Source organism: Sorex fumeus, unplaced genomic scaffold (genome assembly GCF_029834395.1).
Source record: "Sorex fumeus unplaced genomic scaffold, SorFum_2.1 ptg000037l, whole genome shotgun sequence".
Classification (NCBI taxonomy): Eukaryota; Metazoa; Chordata; class Mammalia; order Eulipotyphla; family Soricidae; genus Sorex; species Sorex fumeus.
Genome location: NW_026606094.1, coordinates 38,717,003 through 38,742,856, shown reverse-complemented (window position 1 = coordinate 38,742,856; position 25,854 = coordinate 38,717,003). Strand labels below are relative to the sequence as shown.

The window sequence follows — 25,854 nt, the reverse complement described above, 5'->3', positions numbered from 1 at the left end:
CAGATGAATGCAATTTTTCTGTGTCTATCCCGCTCTTTCTGACTCATTTCGCTTAACATGATACTTTCCATGTAGTACCACTTGTATGTAAATTTCATAACTTCATCTTTTCTAACAGCTACATAGTACTCCATTGTGTAAATGTACCAAAGTGTCTTTAACCAATCATCTGTTCTCGGGCACTCAGGTTTTTTCCAGATTCTGGCTATTGTAAAGAGTGCTGCAATGAACAAACAATTGCAGATGTCACTTTGACTATACCTTTTTGCCTCTCTGGGATATATTCCCAGAGTGCTATAGCTGGGTCAAATGGGAGATCAAATTCTAATTTTTTGAGAATCGTCCATACTATTTTCCAAAAGGGTTGGACCAGCCTGCATTCCCACCAGCAGTAAAGGAGGGTCCCTTTCTCGCCACATCCGCGCCAGCACCTGTTGCTTTTGTTCTTGTGGATGTGGGCCAGTCCATTGGTCTGCAACTCTGCCTTTGTTCCAGTACCATGGTGTTTTGATTATTACTGCTTTGTAGTAGAGCTTGAAGTTAGGTAGGTTGATTCCTCCCATTTTCTTTTTCCCAAGAATTGCTTTAGCTATTCGTGGGGGCTTATTGTTCCATATAAATTTCAGGAGTGTTTGCTCCATTTCTTTGAAGAATGTCGTGGGTATCCTCATAGGGATTGCATTGAATTTGTACAGTGCCTTGGGAAGTATTGCCATTTTGACAATGTTGATTCTCCCCATCCATGAACAGGAGATATTTTTCCATTTCCTCGTGTCCTCTTTTATTTCCCGAAGTAGCGTTTTGTAGTTTTCTTTGTACAGACCCTTTACTTCCTTAGTTAAGGCGATTCCTAGGTACTTGATTTTCTGGAGCACAATTGTGATATAGGGCACTATTTTTTAAAAACAACTTTGTCACTGTGGTTTACAGTACTATTGCTGTATGGGTTATGGCTTTCAACGCATAACACTCTACTACATTTCAGTCCCTGCCCTCTTGCCCCTCACCCCTTCCCCCATCAATGCTGCAGGAAACACCTTTTCCCTGTTATATCCCCTGCCTGCCCCATACCACCTACTAGAAACCAGGTCTCAGGTCTTTTGTTTCTGTTACCTTTGGGCATTTCTTATTTGTTATCCCCCTACTATGCTTCTTTATAGCCAGCATAGGAGAGAGGATGATCTCCTGCATGTGAAAGAAGAATATTTTTTATTTTATAAAAGCTAACAAAAGTTATTATCCACTAAAAAAAAACACAAAAGATTCACTTTCAGGAAGAAGAAAAATATTCCAAGATAGTAACTGAGATGTAGGAAGAAATAAAAAGAAAACAATAGATGAATTGAATAAATATTGGCACTGTAATAATATTCTCATAATGGTCATAAGTAGAGAAGATTACAATACATAACATCAACAGTATATAGGGCAGAGGTGGATTAATGAGGTCTTGAGAATTCTTAAACTGTCCCAGAATAGAAAAATGTGCCAATTAATAGCCAAGGACACATATCATAATCTCTAGGAAGGAATGAACTATGACGATAAAATAACTGATACTTAAAAATGTGTTAGAAAGGCCAGAGAAATAATACAGCAGGCATTACTCACAACCAACCCAGAGATGTCCCTGGCACCCCACATGGTCCCCAGAGCCTGTTAGGAGTGATCACTGAGCACAGAGTCAGGAATAAGTTCTGAGCACTGCAGGGTGTGGTCCCCAAACAAAATAACAAAAAAGAAGCTAACAAAAGATATTCAATTGATTCAAAAGAAGGCAAAATTAAGATTTTAAGAAAGAGATAAATCTAATGAAAAAAATACAGTAGTGGTAGAAGGACATTAAATCTCCATTAATGAGAACAAAGCATAAATACCTCAATATCCTACCACAAAGAGAAATTTAAGATTAATTGCCATCGAGAAATCTAGTTTATCATAGGAAGTTAACAATAGTTTTTGGATAAATAAAAACACTTGATGGATATACCTGGTAGGCTAATTTCATTATTACCAAGTACACATAAAAGGAGCCCTTAGCAATGACCCTAGACATGTAACTCAGGGTTCCTATAGGAATGACTCCTATCCACAAACACCCTTTGTATTTATTTATTTATTTTTAATTTTTATTAGGGAAACACCATGAGGTACAGTTGTAGACTTACAAATTTTTGTGCTTGGGTTTCAGATATACAATGATCAAATACCCATCCCTTCACCAGTGCTCATTCTCCACCACCACTGATTCCAGTATCCCTCCACCCCCCAACCCCCCCAACCCACCCTGCCTCTGTGTCAGGGCATTCCCTTTTGTTCTCTCTCTCCTTTTGGGTGCTATGGTTTGCAAAAGAGACATTGAGTGGCAATCATGTTCGGTCTATAGTCTACTCTCAGCACGCATCTCTCATCCTGGGAGGATCCTCCCAACACCCTTTATATGGTGCTCCCTTCTCTATCTGAGCTGCCTTTTCCCCTAGCGCACAAACACCCTTTTTACCTAAGTTTCTACCTTTAGCCTCAGGGAACATAAAATAAGCACTTTTACAGGAATAACTTTGTGAATAATTCAGACAGACAGGCAGACTCATCCCATTCCTGGGTGATTTTTGTTTGGTCTTAGTTCAGAGACCAAATCTTTCAATATCTGCCTTCCGACTTCTCCAAGATTCACAGAGACTTAAGAAGCTATTATTCTTGGGCTGGAGAGGTAGTACAAAGGCTTAAGTGCCTGTCTAGCCTCATGCTAGACATCCCCCCTTCCCCACCTTCCCAAGAAGGAATTACTCTTTTATAGGCTACTGGGTTTTATTGTGTCCTCCAGTCATCGCCCTCTTTCAAACTAAACAATTTCAGTTTCTGTAGTCTCAGAGCATCTCAAAAATAGTATCTGGCCATCTGTTAGATTAGTGGAATTCGGGTTGATTGACAAAGAAAATCTTCATGGTTACAGTAAACTAGATGAGGAGAAAAAAACATTTTGAGGGAAATATGTGACTAAATTCATTTCTGTCATGTAAATTTTCCAGAGCATGCTGCACTTTTGATCAATCCGAAGCACAGTCTTCAAATCAAATTTGGTCCAGAGCAGGATGGAGATCAGTTCAGAGTGAGTACCAAAACTGTCTCCTCCTCTTCCAATATTTCTTCATCAGTCTCTTTTGATCTTTTAATACTAGTTATCGTTTGGTGGGTCCCATGTGCCAGGCACTTTACACTTAATATATCTAATCCATATGACATCTGTGCATAACACATTCTGAGACGATGAAGAATTAAATAAATTGCCCAAAGCTGGACAGAAGACAGCAAAGTTGAGACTCATTCATACCAGCATCTGCTCCACCCAACACGAGACCTCCTCTTTTGGGGGGGAGGGGGCAGAGAAGATGCACAACCAGTGGCACTCAGGGGCTATTCCTAGATCTATACTCAGGAGTTATCTCTGGCGGTGCTCTAGAAACCATGTATGATGCCAGAGATTCCAAAGCGTGTCAACTGAATGCAAGGCGAGGGCCTTCACCCCTGTTCTATCTCTCGCACAGAGACCTCCTCTTACTATATTCAGCCATCAATCAGTCCCCTGCAAAATCTAGGACAGGCATGGCATAACTTTGACGTTAATAAGATGGAGCTGATGAACCAGTGGGTAATCCTTGGCTGGGAGGAGGGAAAGCCATGTCTGCCGAAAATGCACATTTTTAGACACTAAGCTGGACAATTTTACCTTCTTGATTCATTTATTCCTCACAGTCACCTTGCAAGTGAGATGTTTCCAACCTCACTTTACAGACCTAGAAACCGAGGCCTAGAGAAGTGAGCGCAGGCACTCAGGTCACATAGCTACTACAGAAGTCCGTTGGACTCTCACCAGCTTCAAAGCCACGGACAACTCCTTTGTTCCTGCTCAGAGACCCTTCCTTTCTGGAAGAGTGGAGAAATGAGGAAGGGATAAAAGAATCACGGCAGGCCTGGGGTACTGGGTACTAGGTGGGTTAGGCAATTTAGTGCACGGAGTTCTAAAACCTCGATGTGGTCCCCAGAGCGCCCGGAGCAGCTTCGGACAAAAGTTCCCACCTCTACGCATCCGGTTCTTGGAGATGCGCAGGTTAGAGGAGCCAGCAGTTCCACAGCCCTTTCCTCCCCGCGCTCAAGTTCAGTGCCGCCACCAAGTATTCCGGGAGCGCGACCGCGCTAGCCTTCTCCAAGAAGCACAACGTGACCGTTCCGGGCCGGCCCGGCTTGACTCTCGCGGGTTCCCCGCGATGGTGGGTTCGGGGGGTTCCCCGGGACCAGACTTCGGAGTGCAGAAGTGGAAGGCGACTCTAGCGTTTCTCGCGCCCTGGAATTGTGGAGCATCGGGCGCCTCGGTCCCCTTCTGGCCTGCACCCAACTCTGCGAGCCGAGGGACTCTGCCCGCGTCTGCGGGGCAGGGGTGCTCCCGGAGCACCCCGGCCGCCGCCGCACGCGGCTCTCCGGCTTATCGGCGGCAGCCGGCTCGGCGGGGCTCCGGCTGGCGGCGCGCCCGGGTGGGCGGCGGCTGCGCGGGGCGCCCCCTGCGGCTTGGGCGGCGCGCCGGGCCCCTCGCCCGAGCCTGGCCTGGCGGAGAGTGCCGGGCGGGCGGCGGGAGCTGCTCCTGCGGCCCGGGGCCCTCGCCCCGGCGGCAGCGGGAGGCGTCGCTGGGGCCCGACGCGCGTGGAGGGCGGGGGCAGAGGCGCCGCGAGCAAAGTCCAGGCCCCCGGGCCGCAGCGCCCGCGCCCTGCCACTCGGCCCGAGACGCGCGAGGTCCGAGGTGAGCGAGGCCCCGGCACGCCGGGCGGCGGCGGGACAGCCCCGGGGCGCGGGTGGGCGCCGAGCCGGGGCAGCCGGGGCACGTCCACCCGCGTCCGCTCCGCGCCCCCCGCCCCGGCCGCCACCCCGCGCTCCGGCCGACCGCTCTCGGGGCCGCAGCGAGGCGCCCCGCCACCTAAAGCTGTGCTTTCTCGGCAGGCGGACATGGATCTCGAGGCGGGCAGGAACGGAACGGCCCGGCGTCCCCGGAGAGCGGAGGGTGACTTTGAACTGGGCAGCAGCAGCAGCAGCAGCAGGTACATCACCCGCGGCCGCGCTCGCCCGTTACGCGCGAATCGGATCCGCGGGGCCAGTGTCGCCTTCGCCAAAGTTGACCCGAGCCCTGGAAGCCTCTGGCCTTTGTTTGGGAGCGTGTTTTCGTTTTTTGTTTTTTTTTGGGGGGGGTGAGGGGAGGGTCTCGCTGGCGGCTCTGACTTTCACCTCCCCGCCCCCCACCAAGGAATGTCACTAAGGCGGAGGGTGGGCTGGGGCGGGGGGCGGACTCGGGAAGAAAGGGCCAGCTTGAAGAGTGCCCACTCCTCCGGGTGCTCGGCGAGTCCGGCGATATCGGTGTTGTATAACGTTCTTTGCATTATATAACTCAGAACTTTGACAGCTAACTTTGGGCCACGCGATCGCACGGCTGCCAGTGCCTATAGAGCATCGGACAGCCGCTGTGGACGGCCACGCTTAGGGAACAAGGGCAGCGAGGCAAAAAATATCTCCCCTTCCCCCCCTTATTCCTCTTCCTCCTGTCTCACCCCTCCCCCCGCTTGCCAGCCCCGGGCAGTTCCCTGTTTCTCCCCTCGGGGGCCCGGAGGTGGGGAGAGGGGCCTGAAGCTGCCCCCTCTCTCCCCCAACCCGCGCTTGCAATCCGGTTTTTGCAGCAGCGCGGCGGCTGCTTGCCCGCCTCTGGGCTCGCTGGTTCCCAGGGCCCCTTGTTTGGCGAACTTCGCAGGCCTGAGTGGGCGCAGAAGAGACCAGTCAATGGGGTGTTGTCTTCGCTTCCTCTTTTCACTGTGGGAATAATGAATCATTTTCGCCTTTTGCCTCAAATAGTTTATGAGGCTCTTGTGGTGTCTGAGTTCATGCCAGGCCAACCCAGAACAAATTGACCTGTGTCATCGACTAATCACCCAGAGGGACACATTTATCGGGTTCTTTCGTGTGTCCTCCAGCTGCACGGGGCCTGATTAGCCAACCGAAACCGTGTCTATCTGATGTTTGAACTGAAGCGTTTGTTTCAGTTAATGTCTTCACACAGTGCTCTGCGCTGGGCCTCCGGAGTACCACACGTCAGGCGTGTCGTGAGCATTTCATTTATTTTGCTCTATGGGGCTGGCAGACCGTTCGATGGCATTATTTGTACTAGGAGAAGAGTAGTTTTAATTAGGTGGCAATGTAGGCCGCGATTGACTGTGAATCTATAAATAGATGGCATTTTCATGAGAAGGCTATTTCTGTGTAGCACTGGCTGAACATTTGAGCAGTGTACAATGAACTGTCCCTGCAAGGTACAGTCACACTCCAGCATCCAATTTCGGATTTGGGGTCTGAGACATTCTCAGATGTACACCTCACAGCCTTCTGTTGGGAAGAGGCAATTGGTCCAAGAACACAGAAAGTTAAGAATGAATTGAAACGGTCCAATGGGGCAACTAAGCTGATTTGTACAGAAGCAGGCAGAAGTTTATACATTTAATGGGAGGTAAATTCACTTCTGTGATCTGGGTAAATTGACACTTCTAATTTCCTGGCAAGCATGCCACCATTAAGGCACATTCTTTTGAACAAGATTAGTAGCAGATGTTTGGCCTTTGATATTTAGCAATCGTTCTAAATAATATGGGATAAAGTCTTAGGAGTTAAACTTTACCAACTACCTGGGTATTTAAGTGAAATACATTGGGGGGGGGCGGTTGTTTAAAAAATGTTGTCCTCCTGGAGTTTCCATTATTGTATGGAGGACAGGTAAAGGTAAAGGCCCTCCCGTTGATCGTCGATTTGCTCGAGCGGGCCCAGTAACATCTCCATTGGAGACTTTGTTGTTACTGTGTTTGGTATATCGAATACTCTCAGTAGCTTGCCGGGCTCTTCGAGAGGGGCGGAGGAATCGAACTCAGGTTGGCCATGTTGGCCGCTTGTAAGGCGAACGCCTTACCCGCTGTGCTATATGCTTGTGCTAAATGAACTACAGCAAATGTTAGAAGGTGGTGTATGCTACGGAAAAACATTAGCTGAATACTGAGGAAATTGAGAATGCTGAGGAGCAGTAGTTTGCACTGTGAAATTGGGTGAGTGGGCAGGGTCTTCTTTAGAAGGCAATATTTAAGGAAAGACTTGAAAGAAGTAAGACAGAAATGTGTGAGTATCTAAGAGAAAAGTATTCCTGGAAGATTTACAGTGCCAGATGTGAGAATGTATTTTTTGCATTCAGAAAACAGAAACAATGAGGAACTAAGAATAGGAGATATGGTCAGAGAGATAACAAGAAATCGCATCTTGTAAGGTTCTTGAGGTCAGTGGAACAATTTTGATCTTTTTATATGAGAAAAACAGAAGCAGAGGTAAATGACTTGTACATGACTTGAATTTTGAAAGATATGACTTGAATTTTGAAATGACTCTGGCTGCATATTGAGGATGGATTAAACAAGGGATGAATGAAAGTGAAGAGCCTAAGCAGGAGGCAGATATACTGGACTGTCGGGTCCTTGGAAATAGTGATAAAAGTGGTGAGAAGTGGTGGAATTTTAGAAGTATTTTGGCACATATAGAAAACAGGATTTCCTAATATCACTCACCAAAATACTTCTGAAGAATGATGACCTATACTAAATTTAGGTTAATGTGTATGGTTTTTTAGCAAAAATAGACTTTAATTATTTGGCATATTATTAATATATTCAATCACCTTACTACGGTGAGATCTGTAAGATACAGGTGACTATTTCTCCTTTAGACATATATCCCAGTAGTACCTTGGACAGTTACCTTTGTACTTGATTGTATTGCAGTGATTGCTAAATGGAATGTTTTTGAGAATTTATGGACATCACTGTTTTGTATTTGAAAACATTCAAATCACTTATTATGACAATTACTAAAATTAATATCCAGTAGATTATAAATCATTTTGTGACAGTTTTAAATTAAAACAATTATATATATGTGTGTGTATATATATGTTTACAGCAACCAAGACAAGAAAAAAATGAAGAAAGTGAAATTGATTGGACCACTAACATTGGTAAGCTGGAAAACTAAAATGAGAACAAATCTTTCCTTCATTCAGATTTGGTGTTTCAATTCAACTGGTTCAAAGCCGGTACTTTGATTGTCTACAGGTAGTGTCAGATTTTCCCTGCTGTACCTCTGCTGGTTTTGCTTGGCTCATTCAGTAGTGTGTTCAATAGCACACATTCTTGAGATTGGTGGTAAAAGCTGGAGTACAAGCTGGCTGGGAAATAGAGCAAAGCTAACTGATGAACAGGAAAATGGAAAATAGGATCTATGCGTATAACACCATTAAATGCCAACCAGTTTCCAGAAAATACATCCGTGCTTTTGTTTCACGTGCAAAAAAAAATAGATTGAAGTAAATTTGCATATAAATAAATTGTTAAGACAATGTAATGTTGTAGTTTTTCGTTTGTAATATGTCTCAGAGAAGTGACTCAAAAAAGAATTTGCTGGCTTTTTGGTAGATGAGCTTAAATCTGTGATAGTCATGTTTTGTTAACAAAGAAGTTAGTATTAAATGGCATGTCAGCTAAAATATGCCATTTGATAAGTAAATGATGAGAAGGTACCAAACATCCTCCGTTTCAAACACTGCCGCGCACTTCTCATGTTACCACAAAGCCCCATTCATTCTCTTCTCCCTTACTCTTATGATGTTTTATTTAAAACTTTTAGTAAACGTGATTTTTCCAAATGTGTTTTAGAGACTAAGTCATTAAACTAAAGCTGCCTCAAATGAACATACTTAAAATCTATCCCCTAGAGAAAACAAAATACCTTATACTTTAGGGTAGAAATATAGATATGTCATTTCAGTTTAAATTTTTATATTTTGGGGCCAGAGAGATAGTATAAGGGTTAAGCCACATGTATTGCATGTAGCTGGCCTCTTTTTAGTCTCCTGGCACTATATGGTCCCTGAGTGTGGCCATGGTAGCCCAGGAGCACTATTAGGGTGGGCCCAAGCACTGTGAGGCGAGCCAGTGAAGTACCTGGCACTACAGGAACCTGGCAGCAAGACATGCTCATCCTCAAGTTCTTGCTATGAACTGCCAGCATGATTATCTCAAGGAACCCTCAGACCTCCTTTACACCCTTGGGAAACTCCTCTCCCCAACATTTAATATTTAAGTAAAATTGAGAGATAATTATTTTTAGTCTTTGGATAAAATTTCTATCTTAATAAATGTTCAGGACAAAACTGTACCAGAGATATCAGAAATGTATTGTTTGTTTAAAAGAGTTTTGAGCTATTTAGGTAAGGTAAAGACCCTCCCGTTGATCGTCGATTTGCTCGAGCGGGCCCAGTAACGTCTCCATTGGAGACTTTGTTGTTACTGTGTCTGGCATATCGAATACTCTCGGTAGCTTGCCGGGCTCTCTGAGAGGGGCAGAGGAATCAAACTCAGATCGGCCATGTTGGCCGCTTGTAAGGCGAACGCCCTACCGGTGTGCTATCGCTCTTATTTTATTTATTTAATTAATTAATTGCTTTTTGGGTCACATCCACTAGGAATTACTCCTAGTGGTGCTCAGGGGACCATATGGCACGCTGGGAATTGAACCCAGGTCAGCCGCGTGCAAGGCAAACGCCCTACCCGCTGTGCTATCACTCCAGCCCCAGAAATGTATTGTTTTATAGAAAATGAATCTAGGTTTATTTAGTTTTTTTCTGTGTAATTTATGTAACTTCATTTTATTTATTTATTGACTTGCGGGCCACACCTGGTGGTGCTCAGGGTTTGTTCTTGGCTCTGCCCTCAGGAAGCACTCCTTGTGGAGTTTGGGGAGTCATATGAAATGCTGGGGATTGAACCTGAATTGGTCATATGCTAGGCAAACACCACACTGCTGTACTACCTCTCTGACCCTGAAATTTATATAAGTTTATATACCAAGTTTAGAAACAATCTAATGTAATTCGTATGAAAAGCATTTAAAATTTTCTTCAAGTTCATGTCAGTGTTTAGTAAATAGAATAATATACAATAACCTGACCTTGTATTTGTAACAGTGACTGATACCCCCAGTTGATCTATCTCCTTTCCCAGGAGTCACAAAAGTGAATGATGGAAGCATTGTCGCTCTCAGGGCAATTTTAGAAACCTTTCCTCATTTGCCCTTAAATTCTGTTCAGTTCCTACCCCCACCTAGCTTCTCATTGTGCCTCTTTCAAATGCCTTGCTTTCCCTGCTTATTTGATAGTGGGATTTGCCTCTCCCAAACTGAACTTCTGGATCTCTTTGAGAACAGTTCACATACACACACCCTCCTTTCCATTATACGCTTCTGACTTCAGGCTGCTGTGGCTTATTGACTAGTCACTCAAGCCCTCAAGGACCTCCACTCCCACCCTCATCCCGCCACGCCTGACTCACCACTACTCACTACTATTTCTCCTGATGACTGTTTCTTGTTTCTGAAAGGAGGTGGCGTGGGAGGCTTGGGTAGAAGCAAAAGGCTAAAAAGAAAGGAGAGATTCAAGGGACAAAAAGAAAAGAAAGAAATATAGAAATGGAAAAATTTCTGTATTTTTAAGACCAAAGAGGAAAAGAACAAAGAAAAAACCCCTGGGTGGTGTATCATCCTATTGGGAGAAAGATGAGACATTGCAGAGGACTGAAAAAACAATGAGACTCATTTGTTAGAGTATTATGACCACTCATCAGCTGGTTAGTTTCTTGAGCACTGTATCCATCACTGTGACAAATGACACTAGCCTCCCCTCTGGGTATAACACTAAGTTTAAGATCCTTGATATTACCCACTAGGCTATTTATTCTCCTCTGTAATACCATTGCCCATACTTCATACTCTTCCCCTCTTTGGTTATGCTGCATGTAGTTACCTGGGTTTCTGGCCACCATGCTGTTTGAGGCTTAAACATCCGTCCTTCTTTTAGTGCTCCTCAATGCTTCTTCATTTATCTCCTCAACTCTGAAGATTCTGCAAGGAGCATTATCTCCCTAATATACAAGACTTCCCTAAAGTACAGGATAGGCAATCCATGTTTGTTGTACTTGACTACTGAGGTGCCCTTTAAAAGCTAATTAAAACATCTTAAATAGTATCCTCAAAACTCAGAGGACCTATTTCTTCCCCCCTTTCCCCTGCTTTCATAATTCTCACTCTGAAATGTTTTAAATGTCATTTAAAGGATATGATGCATATGTGTGTATTTATTATTTACCCCAGTTGTTCTTAATCCACTACTCAGGAGCTCTGGAAGATCAGGTAGTATTTCTTAATGTAACCAAATTTTATTTTCGAATTATGTTTCAGTCATTAAAAAAAACCCAAGATACTAATAAGGCATTTAATAGATGCCGACACACAAAGAATGTTAAATAAATAGATTCATAACATAAATCTGTCAGTGATTTGATCAGAGTTCTCTTTTGTCTAAATACATTTATTGCAATTCTTACAAGAGCACTAACCTAAAATCAAAATCCAAACAATGTATATTTGTGGAGAGAGAGAACTTGTATTCAACTCGGTACAAATTATTTATTTCTTCTCTTTTCAGTTTCGATACTCTGATTGGCAGGATAAATTATTTATGTCCCTGGGCACTATCATGGCCATAGCTCATGGATCTGGTCTCCCCCTTATGATGATAGTATTTGGAGAAATGACAGACAGATTTGTTAATACTGCAGGGAACTTCTCCTTACCAGGTAAGCAAACTTCTATTCTAAAGAAATGCATAGTAAGCCTTTAACTGAATCAAAGATTAGATATTGATCTTTTATTCATTGTGTTCTTGTTTAATTATTTGGACATCTGGGTGGTCCCTGGTATCACAAAAGGAGTTGTAAAATTCTAGAAATTCCTCAAAATTTATTTAAATCTCAGTCAGTAGGTATAGGCTCTTTGACTTAATACCGAATAAGAATCTAACCAGAAAGATTTGCATCTAGATAAAGTAGGCCAATCCCTCTGCTTGAAAACAAGAGAACTATGACATATCTCTGTGGTATGCATCCTATTAGAGAGTTCTACTTCTTAGCTGTCCTTATAGAGTTGTTTTTTGGCTTTTCTTTCTCTCCAACTTTCTTTCGGCTAAAATTATACCAACTTTCTGTGTGTAATTTTTGGATTAACCCGATTGACTGAAACATGACATAACATTTTGCTAGAGTGAATGAATTCAACATGAAACTGATGTGATTGGATATAACTGCAGAAAAGCCAAAAATTCCTATGAATTAATGTCATTTATAAGATTGGTCACAGAAAGGCGGAATTCATAGCAAAACACATTTGGGAAAATATGAACTATATCATTCCAAAAGTAATAGGAATTTTCAGTGTGCACTGAGGACTGCATATCTGATTAGCCTTGTAGGGTTTATGTGTAATTAAGAGAATGTGATTGCTTGATTTGTACAATAGAAACTATTTACAGACATATCATCAATGACTACATGTTTTAGCAGTTTGGTAAAAGCATCCTTTGAATAGTTAAAATTCGTACAAAAACACCATTTATTTTCAAGTACTATTTTTTTCTGAGAACCTTTTATCATTAAAAGAAATTTAATAGTAATCCTTCATTGTATTGTTATGTGCCAGAAGTAGAGTGCCAGAAGTAGAATTGTTTTTCTGCACAGTAGCATTGCCTACCCAATAAGTCATCTTGTCCTCCATGAAGAACACTGAGGCTTTGAGATGAAAATAACTTGACCAAATTTACCACCTACCCGGTGTGCTTTAGGGTATAATTTAAACCCAGGTCATTCTGCCATTCCAGTCATGCCTGTGACCATATATATCAATTGTCATGTAAATAAATGTACTTTTACTTAAAACTAGTGTTTGGTAGCAAGTAAGGTGCTTACTTTGCAAAGAGCTGGCCCGGGTTCAATGTTTCGCACTGAGTATAGTTCCCCAAGCCTGGACAGGAGTGATCCCTGATCAGAGAGCCAGGAGTGAGCTCTGAGCACCACTGGGAGTGACCCAAAATACAGAAACAAATCAAAGAATAAATAGATAAATAGTAAGTAGTATACACATACATATTTTTATTTTTTATTTTTGCTTTTTGAGTCACACCCGGTGATGCACAGGGGTTACTCCTGGCTTTGCACTCAGGAATTACTTCTGGCAGTGCCCAGGGGACCATATGGGGTGCTGGAAATCGAACCCAGTTCGGCCGCATGCAAAGCAAATGCCCTACCCGCTGTGCTATTGCTCCAGCCCCAAGGTATCTACAAATTTTTAAGTGTATAGAAACAAGTAGAATAGTGGCTCCAGGATCTAGGAGTCAAGGTAGTTAAGGATTTATTTACTGGACATAGAAATTTAATTTTGCAAGAAGGAAACATTCTAGACAGCGACTGTAGATTAATGCAATTGTGCTTAACACTTCTGAACTAGCTAAAAGCTATCTAGTTAAAAATGGTTAAGATGGTGTATGTAGTCAAACTTTTTTTTAAGAATCAAATTAAAGTCAATGCAGTGTACTTATCAGACTTTGACCAATTTTCTTAGCCTTTGCTTGTTTTTACTAGTACCAAAGTAACTCCACAGCTTTCTTATTTGGAGCAGTTAGCTTGTTTTTGACTTGTTCTAATTATGCAATCAAAGGGCTTTGAAGTCAGATATGGCAGACAGGTGCCATGTGTTGTGCCTAGAACTGAATTCAAGGTCTCTCTGAGGTTTCTCTGGGGAACAGAATGAGTAAGTCCCTTAGGGACCTGTGATTGCTGGAGTGGTGAACTCACCAGAGTTGCCAAATTAGTTTCAGTAGCCTCCAAATTATATGACCCTTGGTCCCCTATAGTGACATTTGCCATCAGTCCTTGTAACTATTTCTAAAACATTAGGATTTTCCAGTGTTCACTCTTTGGGGTTTGTAAAAATAATATTCTCATGTCATTTGGATGTAATTAACTTTGTAAAGAATAATCATTCTAAGTACAGAGAACTCATTGATACATTTAGAGTTGTAGGATTCACAAAGCTATATGGAGGTTGGGAGAAGATGGAGTACTTAGCTTTCCTTAACTGGGCATTCTAGCTCATCTCACAGAGAATGTGTCTATTTAAAGTCTGTTCTTTAGACTTCTTTTGGACAACTAGACAGTAGCCATGTTGTGAACCAAATGAGAAGGGGATGTTAGAAGAAAAAGGTTTAAATTACAAGAAGGTTTGACAATGAGTTATTGTGAACAGAGTCCATCCTTGTCAACAGAATAAAGCTACTCCATGACAAGGCCATTCCCACACAATGACTTAGTTGTACTAAAACTATGCATAAAATATTCTGCATCCAAACCCTTAAGAACATGGTCATAGAAAATAGTGGTGGTTTTTTTTTTTTTTGCTAAGTATCAGGAACTGAGTTTTTTTTTTTTTCAGATTTTTTCCCCCAATTATGTCAAGTTTGTGTGACTGTAGTAGTCTAGGACATTCTGTAGAAAAATTGACCCTCCATATCTTGCAGTGTCTTGGAAAAGGCACTCATTACCCATACTATCTAAGCTTCCTGGAAAACATCAATTCTTCATTTTATGCTGAATATTTCTGTATGATTGAAGAAATCCCAGGCATCATCAAGTAATGGGGCATCAATTTTTGAGACTCAAAAGTGATAGCTAGGACTCTCACCATGATGTATTATTGCATGATTCTTAAGGTTTTCAATTATTATTTAGACACTTCAGTCATTGCTTCTGTTATATGATCTGGGACAATTTATTTATAAACTCTATATTTTTGCTCTTATCTTTAAAAGGTAAACATGAACTTATTGTTAAAATTAATTGAGATCATTTAGATAAGGTGTTTGGAACATAGTAAATGATCAATAAATACTAGGGAATGAGAGCTGTAAGAACTTGGAAATGAAACAACTATTGTGAGATTCTGTTTATTTATCTATGAAATGGATGAGTCATATAAGAACTTGTGAAAGCTTCCAGGAAGCTTCAAGAATTGTTTATTTTCTTGTTGTGGAAGGCTTTTGGGGTTGGGAGTTTGTCATCTGACCCATTAAAATCAGCTGAGACACTTTCCCTCTCCTTTCCTTTGCTGTAATTATTGTAGTTGTTGCAGTGACTGAGGGTTGCATGATACACATGATGTCTATGGTGCTCCCACATTTAGTTTTGGGGTAAAGGGGCCACACACACATCAGGTTGTGATGTTCAAACATTGACTGCAGTACTGATTAAGGGCTGTGCTTTATGATGCTTGTAACTGCTTTTTGTTTGTGATTGCTGGTGGTCTGAGTTTAGTTTTGATGATCACACACATTCTGTGTGTGGTGCTCTCTGGGGGGTCACAATGATACTCATACATGTGCTCACCAGAACACATTTAGTGGTTTTGTTCACACACACACACACACACACACACACACACACACACACACACACATCTGGCTGCAGTTCAGCTGTAAATTGCTTGCAGTGCCAGGGATCAAGACAGTAGCCTCCAAATTATCCAGGACTATGCTGAAGACATGTGGTGGCACCATGGATTGAAGTCTTGACCTTATGCTTCAAGGAAGACATTCTGGGTCAGTGAGTGTCTCCTTTGTCCTCCTTGTTAAAATGTTCTAGATTCAGCCCAAAGCTCTGTAGGTGGAATTTAGACATCCATACTCTTTCACATTTTGTGTGGTTCACGCAGATTGACTGGAGATCACACATTTGGTACTGGTGCCCTAGCGGTTGCAACTCTGCAGTGACTAAACAGTGCCGGACATCAAATTGAGGGGCTCAGAATAAAAGGCATATATTTTTCCACTAAGCCAGATCTCTTGGCCTATTTTACTTGACAAATTTTTTATGAAACTAACATGTGGTCTATGCCTTTGCCAGGTCTAGACTTTCAGGAACTTCTAGATGTGTGGTCTCTTTATTCTTCTAGAAACACATCAATACATGTTTGCTCACCCTTGTTCCTAAACATCAGAAAGTTTGGTTTTCTGGGAGCTCTGGAGCTCCTAGGTTTACAACACAGATCTCTCTCACCATTTTTGATCTGGAACTCTTAGAAAAGAGCAAGTTAAACTTGGAATTCCCATTGATTCTTATTTCTTAAGAGGGAGGGTCAAAATATTCTTATTTTAAAAGTTCAAAAGTTTGTGATAGATATTGAAGAAGAGAAAAAAATTAAGATTTTACCAGCTTTCTAAGTTCAGAGGCGCGAAATGGGACTTTACACATATCTAGAGATTTTCTGCATCTTTGAACAATAATTTCCACAAATACCACAGCTTGAGTATAGGTTACTTATCTAATTAAAAACACAGTTCCAATTTGGTCAAAGTGTACCTTTGATACCAAATTAAGAATTCAGGAAGGAAATGAGTACACAGAACTGAACTGATAAGGACAGTAAAATAGTGTATGAGTCCTTACGGAGCAGATAGCTGATAAAGAGATTAGTTAGCAGTAAGAAACACTTCACTGTGAACAGCACTAGAAGTTAAATTCCTGAGAGGGAAATCACACCACAATCAAGGTTAATTTGGTAATTGATCCTGACAGCTGTTGTAGCATTAAGTAAAATTCAATGTTATCTCCCTTTAGAAGAAGATAAGTAAGATACACAACACCAAGAAAACATGACTTCTGGGTTATTTACGTGATATAAAGGAGAGACTAGATTCTGTCCCAACATAGCTGTAAATTATGGTGGACACATTTTCTCAACAATATTGTGGTATTTTATATTTTATTTTATATTTTAAATTTTTGTATATTTATATTTTATCCTGCTATTTTGCAAATGTTAGAGAGGTGAGCTGTTTTTATTTGGCTTGTACCCCAGTTTACTCCTGATAAGTTATTCAGATTGTAACTGCCAATGATAATTGGGGAAACCATGCGGCACTAGAATTCGGACCTCCTGCATCCTCTTGAATGAACCATTTTCAGGGCCATTTCTATTTTGGTTCTGGTTTTGAACCACACCCACCTGTGCTCAGGGTGTCCTCCTAGCTCTGTGCTCAGGGATCATGCCTGGAAGGGCTGTGGGTACCAGAGATGATGCTGGCCATTGAACCCAGGTCAGCTGCGTGTAATTCCAGTGCACTGCCTGCTGTATTACCTCTCTAGTCTCTGTTCTTTTTCTAAAACTTAGTGTTTTTAGAAAGGTGAAGATTAATCATCACATGAATTAATCAGGGTAGTAAATGGTTAGAAACTGTATGGTATAGTGTTAGAAATCTTAATTTCCTTGTTAGCTGTGTGATCTTGTGCAAGACACTTTATCTCTGTTTTAGTTTCTTCATATATAATATAGGAATTTATGAAATAGTCTAACCACATAGATATATTGTGAAACTGAAAAAAATCAGTACATGGAAGTGTTTGGAACAGTATCTGATTTATACTAAATGCTCAGTAAGTGCTAATTTGTCCTCCTTTATAATGGATGTATTTTTATTATGTTAAAGAGAAGCATTTAAGAGAAAACATATATATATATATACATTAAAATCGATTTTACAGTAGCAGTTATTTGTAAAGGCCCTTGAGCCTCTGGGGGGTGAGGTGGAGGGAAATGTCCTTTAAACTTGTGCTTCCTGTTTAGGCCGTTTCTTTCTTCTTTATCTGCTTTCTGTATGCTCTGCTTTAGGAAACTACTTTGCTAAAAGGCGTAAGACCTTTGGGTTAGGAAATTAGGCCCCTGTCTGGACTTAGGGCTCATCTTCCCCATCTAGGCCCTACAGCCCTGCAGCTAAACCATTGGGCTCCTGACCTTGAGAGTGGAGAGAAAAGAGAAAAGGAAAGGTTTTTAAAACCTGACAGTGCCTGTTAACAGTTCAACCTTTTACATGTCTAATTTTGCTTTGTTTTGTTTTGTTTTTATTTAGTGAATTTTTCATTGTCAATGTTAAATCCAGGCAGAATTCTGGAAGAAGAAATGACTAGGTAATTGGCTAACCTATGTATATATATACATTTATGGTTTACTTAAAAATTACTTACAATAAACTTATAGAGTACCTGAATATTTTTTTATCCAGGTTCATCTATTTTAATTATTTCCCCCTTGATTCAATTTAAAGTAAGTTCCATGTAGAGTTCTCTTTTACTCCTAAATCCTTCAGTGTGGTTCCTCAGTGTAAGGATACAGGCATACCTGGTTTATTTGCACTGCTTTGCAGATTTGCTTCCCACCCTTGCCCCTCCCCCACCCACAGTCCTGTCCCCTGTTCACCAGTAAAAAATATAATTCCTTGCTGAAGACTCATAAGAATATTTTTAGTAATAAAATATTTTTAATTGAAAGTGTGCACTATTCATTTCTTTTTTTGATTTTGGGCCATACTTGTGGTGCTCAGGACTTACTCCTGGTTCTGTGTTCAGGTTTCATTCCTGGCAAGACTTGGGAGACATGTGTTGTGTCAGGAATTGAACCTGAGTCACTGCGTGCAAAGCAGTTGCCTTATCCACTGGACTATATCTCTGGTCCCAGTATGTACTTTTTAGACACAATGCTCTTGCACACTTACTAGACTCCGATGCAATGTAATATAATTTGGGCGGGGGAGGGCAGCCCCCAATGATGTTGGGCATGCAGTGCTGGGGATCAAACCTAGTTTTTCCTGCATCCACAGCCTTTGAGCCCCTGTAAACATTTGAATTTGAATATGTTCTACAAAGTCAAAAGCTTTGTGTGATGAGCTTTTTGGTGATCATCACTTGGTTGTGCTGGTCTGGAATCAAACCTTCACTCTCCCAAGGTGTGCCTGTATGCTTCTCAACCACAATACAGCTATCGGCGTTGGTCAACTTAAGTTGATACTGAATCTACTATATACATTCCAATTTTTGCAGTGGATTTACTGGCATCATTTATGGCATTTCTTCCCCCTCTTCCAGCCTTCTTGATAGAGATCCCAAAAGCCTATAACATAATGTTTGTATGTTTATATATCAATTAATATTGCCGACTTAAATATGACTATGTTATAGCAGATTTGAAAGGCTTCTATTAGGAACAAATTTAATAGCTCTATTTAAGATGTATGTGAAAGAGTTGAAACCATTTATTATTCTCAAAAATACCAACTTTAGGATAGTTAAACCTTCACTCCAAATAAATTTCAATTCATGATGTATTAGCATACTATTTATATTTTTAAATTCTGCCAAGTTCCTTTGGTTCTTTGAACAATATGGAAAAGGTTATATTAAGAACCATTTTAACATTCTCAGTCTATTTATTCCTATATTTGCAATATGTGACTGATGGTGAACTTTTCAAGTAGATTAAGATATGCAAATCTAGAATATTAAGAAAGAAGACTCAAAATTATATCTACATATTTTCATAACAGTTTTAAATTACCATCATTTTTTACAGCTAACTATGAAAATGTGTTTTCTTTGGCTAATACTCAAATAAATGGATTTTATGTTAGCCTCTTAAAGTTTCAAAAAAGAGTAAAAAAGTTAATGGGTATTGTGTTTTATGATCAATTTAGTAAACTTACTGGTTCCAAATTCTAAAGATTTATTCTGAAAGTGTTGATGAAAGAAAATAATGAAAAGAACCTTCCTAATTATTTTCCAGATATGCATATTATTACTCAGGATTAGGTGCTGGAGTTCTCATTGCTGCCTATATACAAGTTTCATTTTGGACTTTGGCAGCGGGGCGACAAATTAAGAAAATCAGGCAACAGTTTTTCCATGCTATTCTACGACAGGAAATAGGCTGGTTTGACATCAAAGACACTACCGAACTCAATACACGGCTAACAGAGTAAGTGTATTACTAACGCCACATTTTCATAAAGAAATGAACAATTAACACAGATAGGGCAAGGGAGTTCTTAAATGAAAGAAGTACTAGCTCAAGCATTTGATACATTATAGGAATAGATATCTGATAGCCATTCTTAGCACTTATAACCTAACACTTATAACCTAACATTTATGTGTGTGTTGTGTGAGTGTGTATGTGCGTGTGTGTACTGGGGGGAAGGGGATTCCCCAGTGGCGTTCTGGGACCCAGAAGTTACACCCAGTGATATCTGACTCAGCTATACTGCCCTGAAGCTTAGGTACATGTGCTGGGCAGTGAGGGGTCAGGAGTAACACTCACTCCTAGCATTTGTCAAAGGTTCCAGAGCTCCAAGTCATGCTGTGAAGTGAATTTGGGGTCTTTTTATGCAAGTGATTCTCTCTTAGATTTCCTGTTTAACTCCTGGAGTTCCCCAAGGGTCTGATTGGTATTATTTTTCTCAGTTAAGATGACTAACTTAAATAATAAGCGATTTAATTAATTCACAAGGAGAATTACCATGATAATTGTTGATTCTACTTGAGGAATACTTGAGGGTCTTGTTATATGCCAAACTCTACCTGAGTTGTGATCCAGGTGAACAAGATGAGGAGTTTTGTTGCTTATTTTCCAGTAGGGGGAGATAGATGACAAACTTTATCGGACTGGAGGCTCTCGCTAATGTATAGTGGGCAAATGAGGTTTTTAAAAAATGTTTTGTTTTGTTTTATAGGGCTGAAACAGTAGTCCAGGGGGTAGCATGCTTGCCTTGCATACAGCCATGAGCACCACAGAGTGTGGTCCCAAAATGAAACAAAGAAAAAGACCCCCCCACACACACACACACATACACACAAAGACCTAGACATTTAAGGACATCTAAGGCCTGGCATTTCTTAGAGTGGGCATTGGTTTTCACTCTATGAGTAAAATTCTGAATTCTGCATTGCTCAGAATTCCATTTTTAAAGAATCAGAGATGTAATAACAGGACCAGGGCTGGAGAGCTCACTCACATAGTTTGCTTACAGGAGACCTAAGTTCAGTTCTTGCCCTGAGCACCAGTTGTGATTCCAAAACAAAAGTAAACTAAAAAAATAGGCTCAGGGTAGATGCAGGGAGACCATTTCTATTTTTACCACGATGCTTTCTCTAACTTCTGCTTTTGGACTAATTGCCTACTTTTGGTTTTATTTTCTTTTGGGAGACACACTTGGTGGTGTTCTGGGTCACCTCACTGCTTGGTGCTCAAGGATTTCTTCCAGTGCTTGTGGGACCAGGCAATAGAGGGAATCAAACTCAGGATCTCATGCTCAGAAGGAAAATTTTCTGCCATTGTGCCACACTCCCGACCCAGAAAATGGACTCTGTCATGTTCAGAAGAGAAATGCTTCTCTAATTTATTGTTGTCAATGTTAATGATAATTTTTAAGAATTTCTTAGAAGCGTGTACTAATACTGAATTTTTTCCTTTGTGTAATATTTAGGTGGGGAAAATATTCAAGAGGTTAAGACTCTGAAAGAGGCTTGCAGTAAAATGAACAAGTTTTACCTGTCTAGATATTTGTTAGATGTCTATGTCACCTTTTTAACTGAAGACCTCCTGCCTGTAACCACTTAGGTATGATCTTTTTTTAGTGACATCTCCAAAATCAGTGAAGGAATTGGTGACAAGGTTGGAATGTTCTTTCAAGCAGTAGCCACGTTTTTTGCAGGATTCATAGTGGGGTTCATCAGAGGATGGAAGCTCACTCTGGTGATAATGGCCATTAGCCCTATCCTGGGACTCTCCGCAGCTATTTGGGCAAAGGTATGTGAAGTTCAGGCATCTTCATGTGTGTTAACCTAGCCATACTGACATTCTTAACGTGTAAGGTTTTGGTAGTCGTCATTGTGCAGATCTTTGTGAAATGTCACTGAAGCAGACTTTAGTAAGGAAATGTATTTGAAATGTCAAGTTGCTACCTCAATTACAGATTGTTTTGCACTGATTTAATTTCTTCTTTTAGTAGAGTAGTTTAAATTACAGGCCTGGTTTGTCATTATTTGAAGAAACTGTAAATTATAACCTTCCTCCAAACTAGTGGGTGAATACAAAAAATTTTTAAAAAGTCTGTATTTATATTTACTTATGTTTATGGGAAATATTTTTGTTATGTTTCTAATTAAGGATTTTTAAATTATTGTTTAGATGTCATGGTTACAATAGTGCTAACATTTAGGTTTAATATTATTGATATACAAACTTACTGTATCTCCCACCAAAGTGCCCAATACTCTCCACCGTTGTCATTAGCTATGACAGTATATTTTGCCCATTTTTGCCTTGCAGTAAAACGCATAACCTGTTCTACTTCAGCCAACTCTGGAGAGCTGAGAAATTTGACTGGTGACTTTATATTTCCCTTTTAAATCTTCAGTTACCTTTGTCCTACAACATCTTGTTTAGCCATTATTATGCACTAGCGTGCTCATTGCCCATTAGTATATTTGGAAGTATTGTTTTCATAGTAATTCAAAATCATAACAGTAAAGGAAAGGGTGATGAATCCTTTTAAAGCTTTATTCTGCAACTAGCAGAAAAAAAAAAAACAGAGGAGGCATGGAACTTGAGACTGTTCTCTCCCAAAATGGTATTTAGAAAATTTATGTCTGGATTTCCTTTTCTTGACTACTCCTGTGGGGCATGTCACCAGGGTGGCTCAGATCCAGCCTTTGTAAGGGTAGAAGCAGCTGCCAAATCTGCTGTACTGAATGGTTTTTTGCTCCATGACTTCAGTGTTGGGTGATGGGTAGGGTTTGGGAAGAAAACTAGGTAAAAGAGTTGACCAGGTTGCCTTTAAACTTTTCTCCCCGCACTTAATTCATGAGTGTTTTTCTTCTGTCCAGATTCTCTCTGCATTTAGTGACAAGGAACTAGCTGCATATGCAAAAGCAGGTGCTGTGGCTGAAGAGGCTCTGGGGGCCATCAGGACCGTGATAGCTTTTGGGGGCCAGAACAAAGAACTGGAAAGGTCAGGAAGGTTCTTTGTTCCCTACTTCAAAGAACCCAATTTTTACTTTTCTTTTTTGGTTTCATTCTTTTGCAGTATGTGTTCATTACTTTCTGTTTCCTAGTATTAACCCTCCTTCCCTCTCCACCCTTACCCCTCCCCCCAAATATAGGCACCCTTTCTGATGGCTAGAGTTTCGTGTCAGATTCTAAAGCAGGGTTCTTACCCTTTTGTGTTCCATGGACTCTTTTGGCAGTTGGATAAAGCCTACCGAGTCTCTTCTTAAATCATGATTTTTAAATACATAAAAAAGTACATAGGATTATAAATGAACCAATTATGTTGAAATACAGTCATCTAAATATTTAAAAATTATGACATAGTAAAAGACGTATCTCTATTTTAACATAGCATATAATCAGAGCTAACTATGGGTCTAATAACTACTACTGTAATTCTGAAGTAGGCATGCAGGTAAAAGATATTTCAAGATATCTGTAATAATTATAACATGATATGAAAATGAACTGGGATTTCTGTTGATAATAATGTCACTATTACTGCTAATACTTAGCAGTTTGTTGCCTGCATTGATAGTTGAAGGAAATGCAAATTTTCAGTTAGCAGTTAGTGAAAATAAATATTGTTTTTTTCCTCATTCAAATTTCTTGACCATGGATCAAAGGTCAAGTAACCCTGCTCTCAAGAAATTAATGTACCAAAACCTAAATGCCAGAAAAAAAAGCGCACTGATAAAGATTACTCTGTTCTACTTAAATGTCCCCCTACCAATTTTGTTTAAATAATCACATCCCCTAATAGAGCAAAGCTATGCTTTCCATGTATTTTCTTTTGCTTTACTATGGGACTCTTGATAACCCACAACTCTTTGAAATGGAAATTTTCTCCAGTATTAAAAACAAAGCTTCCCAGATTCCCTCCACTTCATTTTCTATTTTTCTATTCCTTAAGCCCTCTTCAAAAACCAACATGTTCCTGGTTTTCTAACCTCTTCCTTTTTTCTCTCTCACTGCTGCTTCCTGTACACAATAGTCCACACAGACCACACTAACCCTCAGTTGGACCTCAGGATGTCAGTGTAATCAGTGCCGCTCCATTAGCTGCAGTAAGCCAGCCGCCTAAGCGAAGGTAATTACAGCATGTCCACCACTGTCACCTGAGCCTTGTGTCACATTGGGGCAGACGTAAAACCCTCTGCACACGCCTGGAGGCCCAGCCATACGGGAATAATCACAGTGCTGGACGTGGCATGCTGGCTGTCTCCCCAGAGACGCAGCTCTGCTAAGTGAATGCAGCGCCCAACACTGAGAGTACACTGAAGAGTTGGGTGCTTTCAGTAATGAGATAGTCAAGCTTTTTGGTGGCAGCATACATTAAAAAGAAATAAAAACCAATAAACTCCCAACATCTCATTTGGTTAAAGTAGAAAAAAATGTTGTTGGGGTTATTTTTTGTTAGAAACAGAAACACCCTAACTTGTAAAATATCCACCCCCCTCCCAAATCTCATTGCAGAGCCATTGGATTTCCTCTCTAATTCTAGGGAAATAAAATTAAAATTTAGATACTCCTTGCATCTAGTATGGAAAAACAGTTTAACGTGATGTAAAAATACTGTGATATAAAAGAACTATGCAAGACATTTGTATTTTTATATCAAATCCTAGTAGCCAGTAATATGAATATTAATTACTACTCAAGATGTAGCAGATGAATAAGCAATATTCAGGGAGAGATTAAATTCTAAAACAATAATACTAATAAAAACAAGAATAGGAATTACCAGTTTTTACCAACAATGTGCCAGCACTGTACTAACTACGTCCTATAATTATTTGTCAAACTCATAATTATATTGTAAAGTAGGTGTTTACTCCATTTTACAGATAGTAAACTGAAATCTTTAAAAATTAAGTAGAAATCTATATCTTTCAAGTAGTGATTTTATAAACCTGGACTCTCATTTGACATTCGATGTTCGGTCAACCTGATCAAAAAAATTTTTTAAATGCAAGAACTCAAGTTATGTACTTGAACTTGTAAAATTCCTGTCTTTCATCCATTGGGACAGTAGTGGAAAGATTGAGTTTCTTTTCTTTCGAGAAGAGAACTTGTGCTGTGTTAGGAATTTAAAGTCCCAGATAATAGTTCCATTTTTGTGCCATTCTTGGTTGGCTGGTTTCTTTCCTTCTGCCTTACTCTTGACTTGCATATGGCTATGAAGGTAATGAAAAAGCTTCTCTGTATCTTGGGGGCGGAGGGGCAGGGAGGGAGAATTCATCTCTAGAAGAGCTCTGGGGACATTGCTTCAACTGGTAGGGACCTAGGGAAATGGGTCCAGGGTAGGAAAGAGAAGGCTCACATCTGTTTTAGTCCTGGCTGATCCTGAATTGGTTCAGTCCCCAAGAAACTGGGTATCACCAGAGATTTCCTATCTGGATAAATTTGTACCCTGAACCTCTTAACCCTTCAGGAGGTGAGTATGACTCAGATTATGGATTGCTTTCTTATTGTAACATTTCCCCCTCATTTCTGATAGGTATCAAAAGCATTTAGAAAATGCCAAAAAGATTGGAATTAAAAAAGCTATTTCAGCAAACATTTCCATGGGCATTGCCTTCCTGTTAATATATGCATCATATGCACTGGCCTTCTGGTATGGATCCACTCTAGTTATATCAAAAGAATATACTATTGGAAATGCAATGACAGTAAGTACTTTTCCTAATATATATAAAAACTGAAAATATTTTTTATCTATTCACCTTTTATTTCATAGTCCTATACTTTTGAAGCATGAGTTGTAAGTATAGGTTTTTTTTCTTTTGATGACTATTTGTCTTGTGAAAATACATGACATAATTTGTCTTCTGGAAATACATGACATAACTATGAGCTGGGGCAAGAAGACAGCATGTAGTTAGGCCAATTGAAAATTATATACAAAAATGAAATAGAAGTAAAGTGAATAAATTCGTATGGGAACTATAGTCATTATACTATTATTTATTGCAT

General features: G+C 40.4%; 1 protein-coding gene across 5 annotated transcripts in view; it reads left to right on the top strand.

The window, feature by feature from the left end:
* The first annotated feature begins 4,640 nt into the window (after positions 1-4,640).
* The window catches only part of ABCB4 (ATP binding cassette subfamily B member 4), a 75,217-nt gene continuing 54,003 nt past the window's right edge, over positions 4,641-25,854 (top strand). Inside the window, exons 1-9 of one of the 5 annotated variants that reach the window (XM_056118641.1) lie at positions 4,641-4,792; positions 4,990-5,087; positions 8,026-8,080; positions 11,603-11,753; positions 17,909-17,966; positions 19,615-19,806; positions 21,465-21,636; positions 22,716-22,840; positions 25,379-25,550. In XM_056118641.1, coding sequence (XP_055974616.1) covers positions 4,996-5,087; positions 8,026-8,080; positions 11,603-11,753; positions 17,909-17,966; positions 19,615-19,806; positions 21,465-21,636; positions 22,716-22,840; positions 25,379-25,550 — 1,017 coding nt within the window. In that variant the 5' untranslated portion in view covers positions 4,641-4,792; positions 4,990-4,995. The other 4 variants (XM_056118643.1, XM_056118642.1, XM_056118644.1 and 1 more) reach the window with 4 other exon arrangements.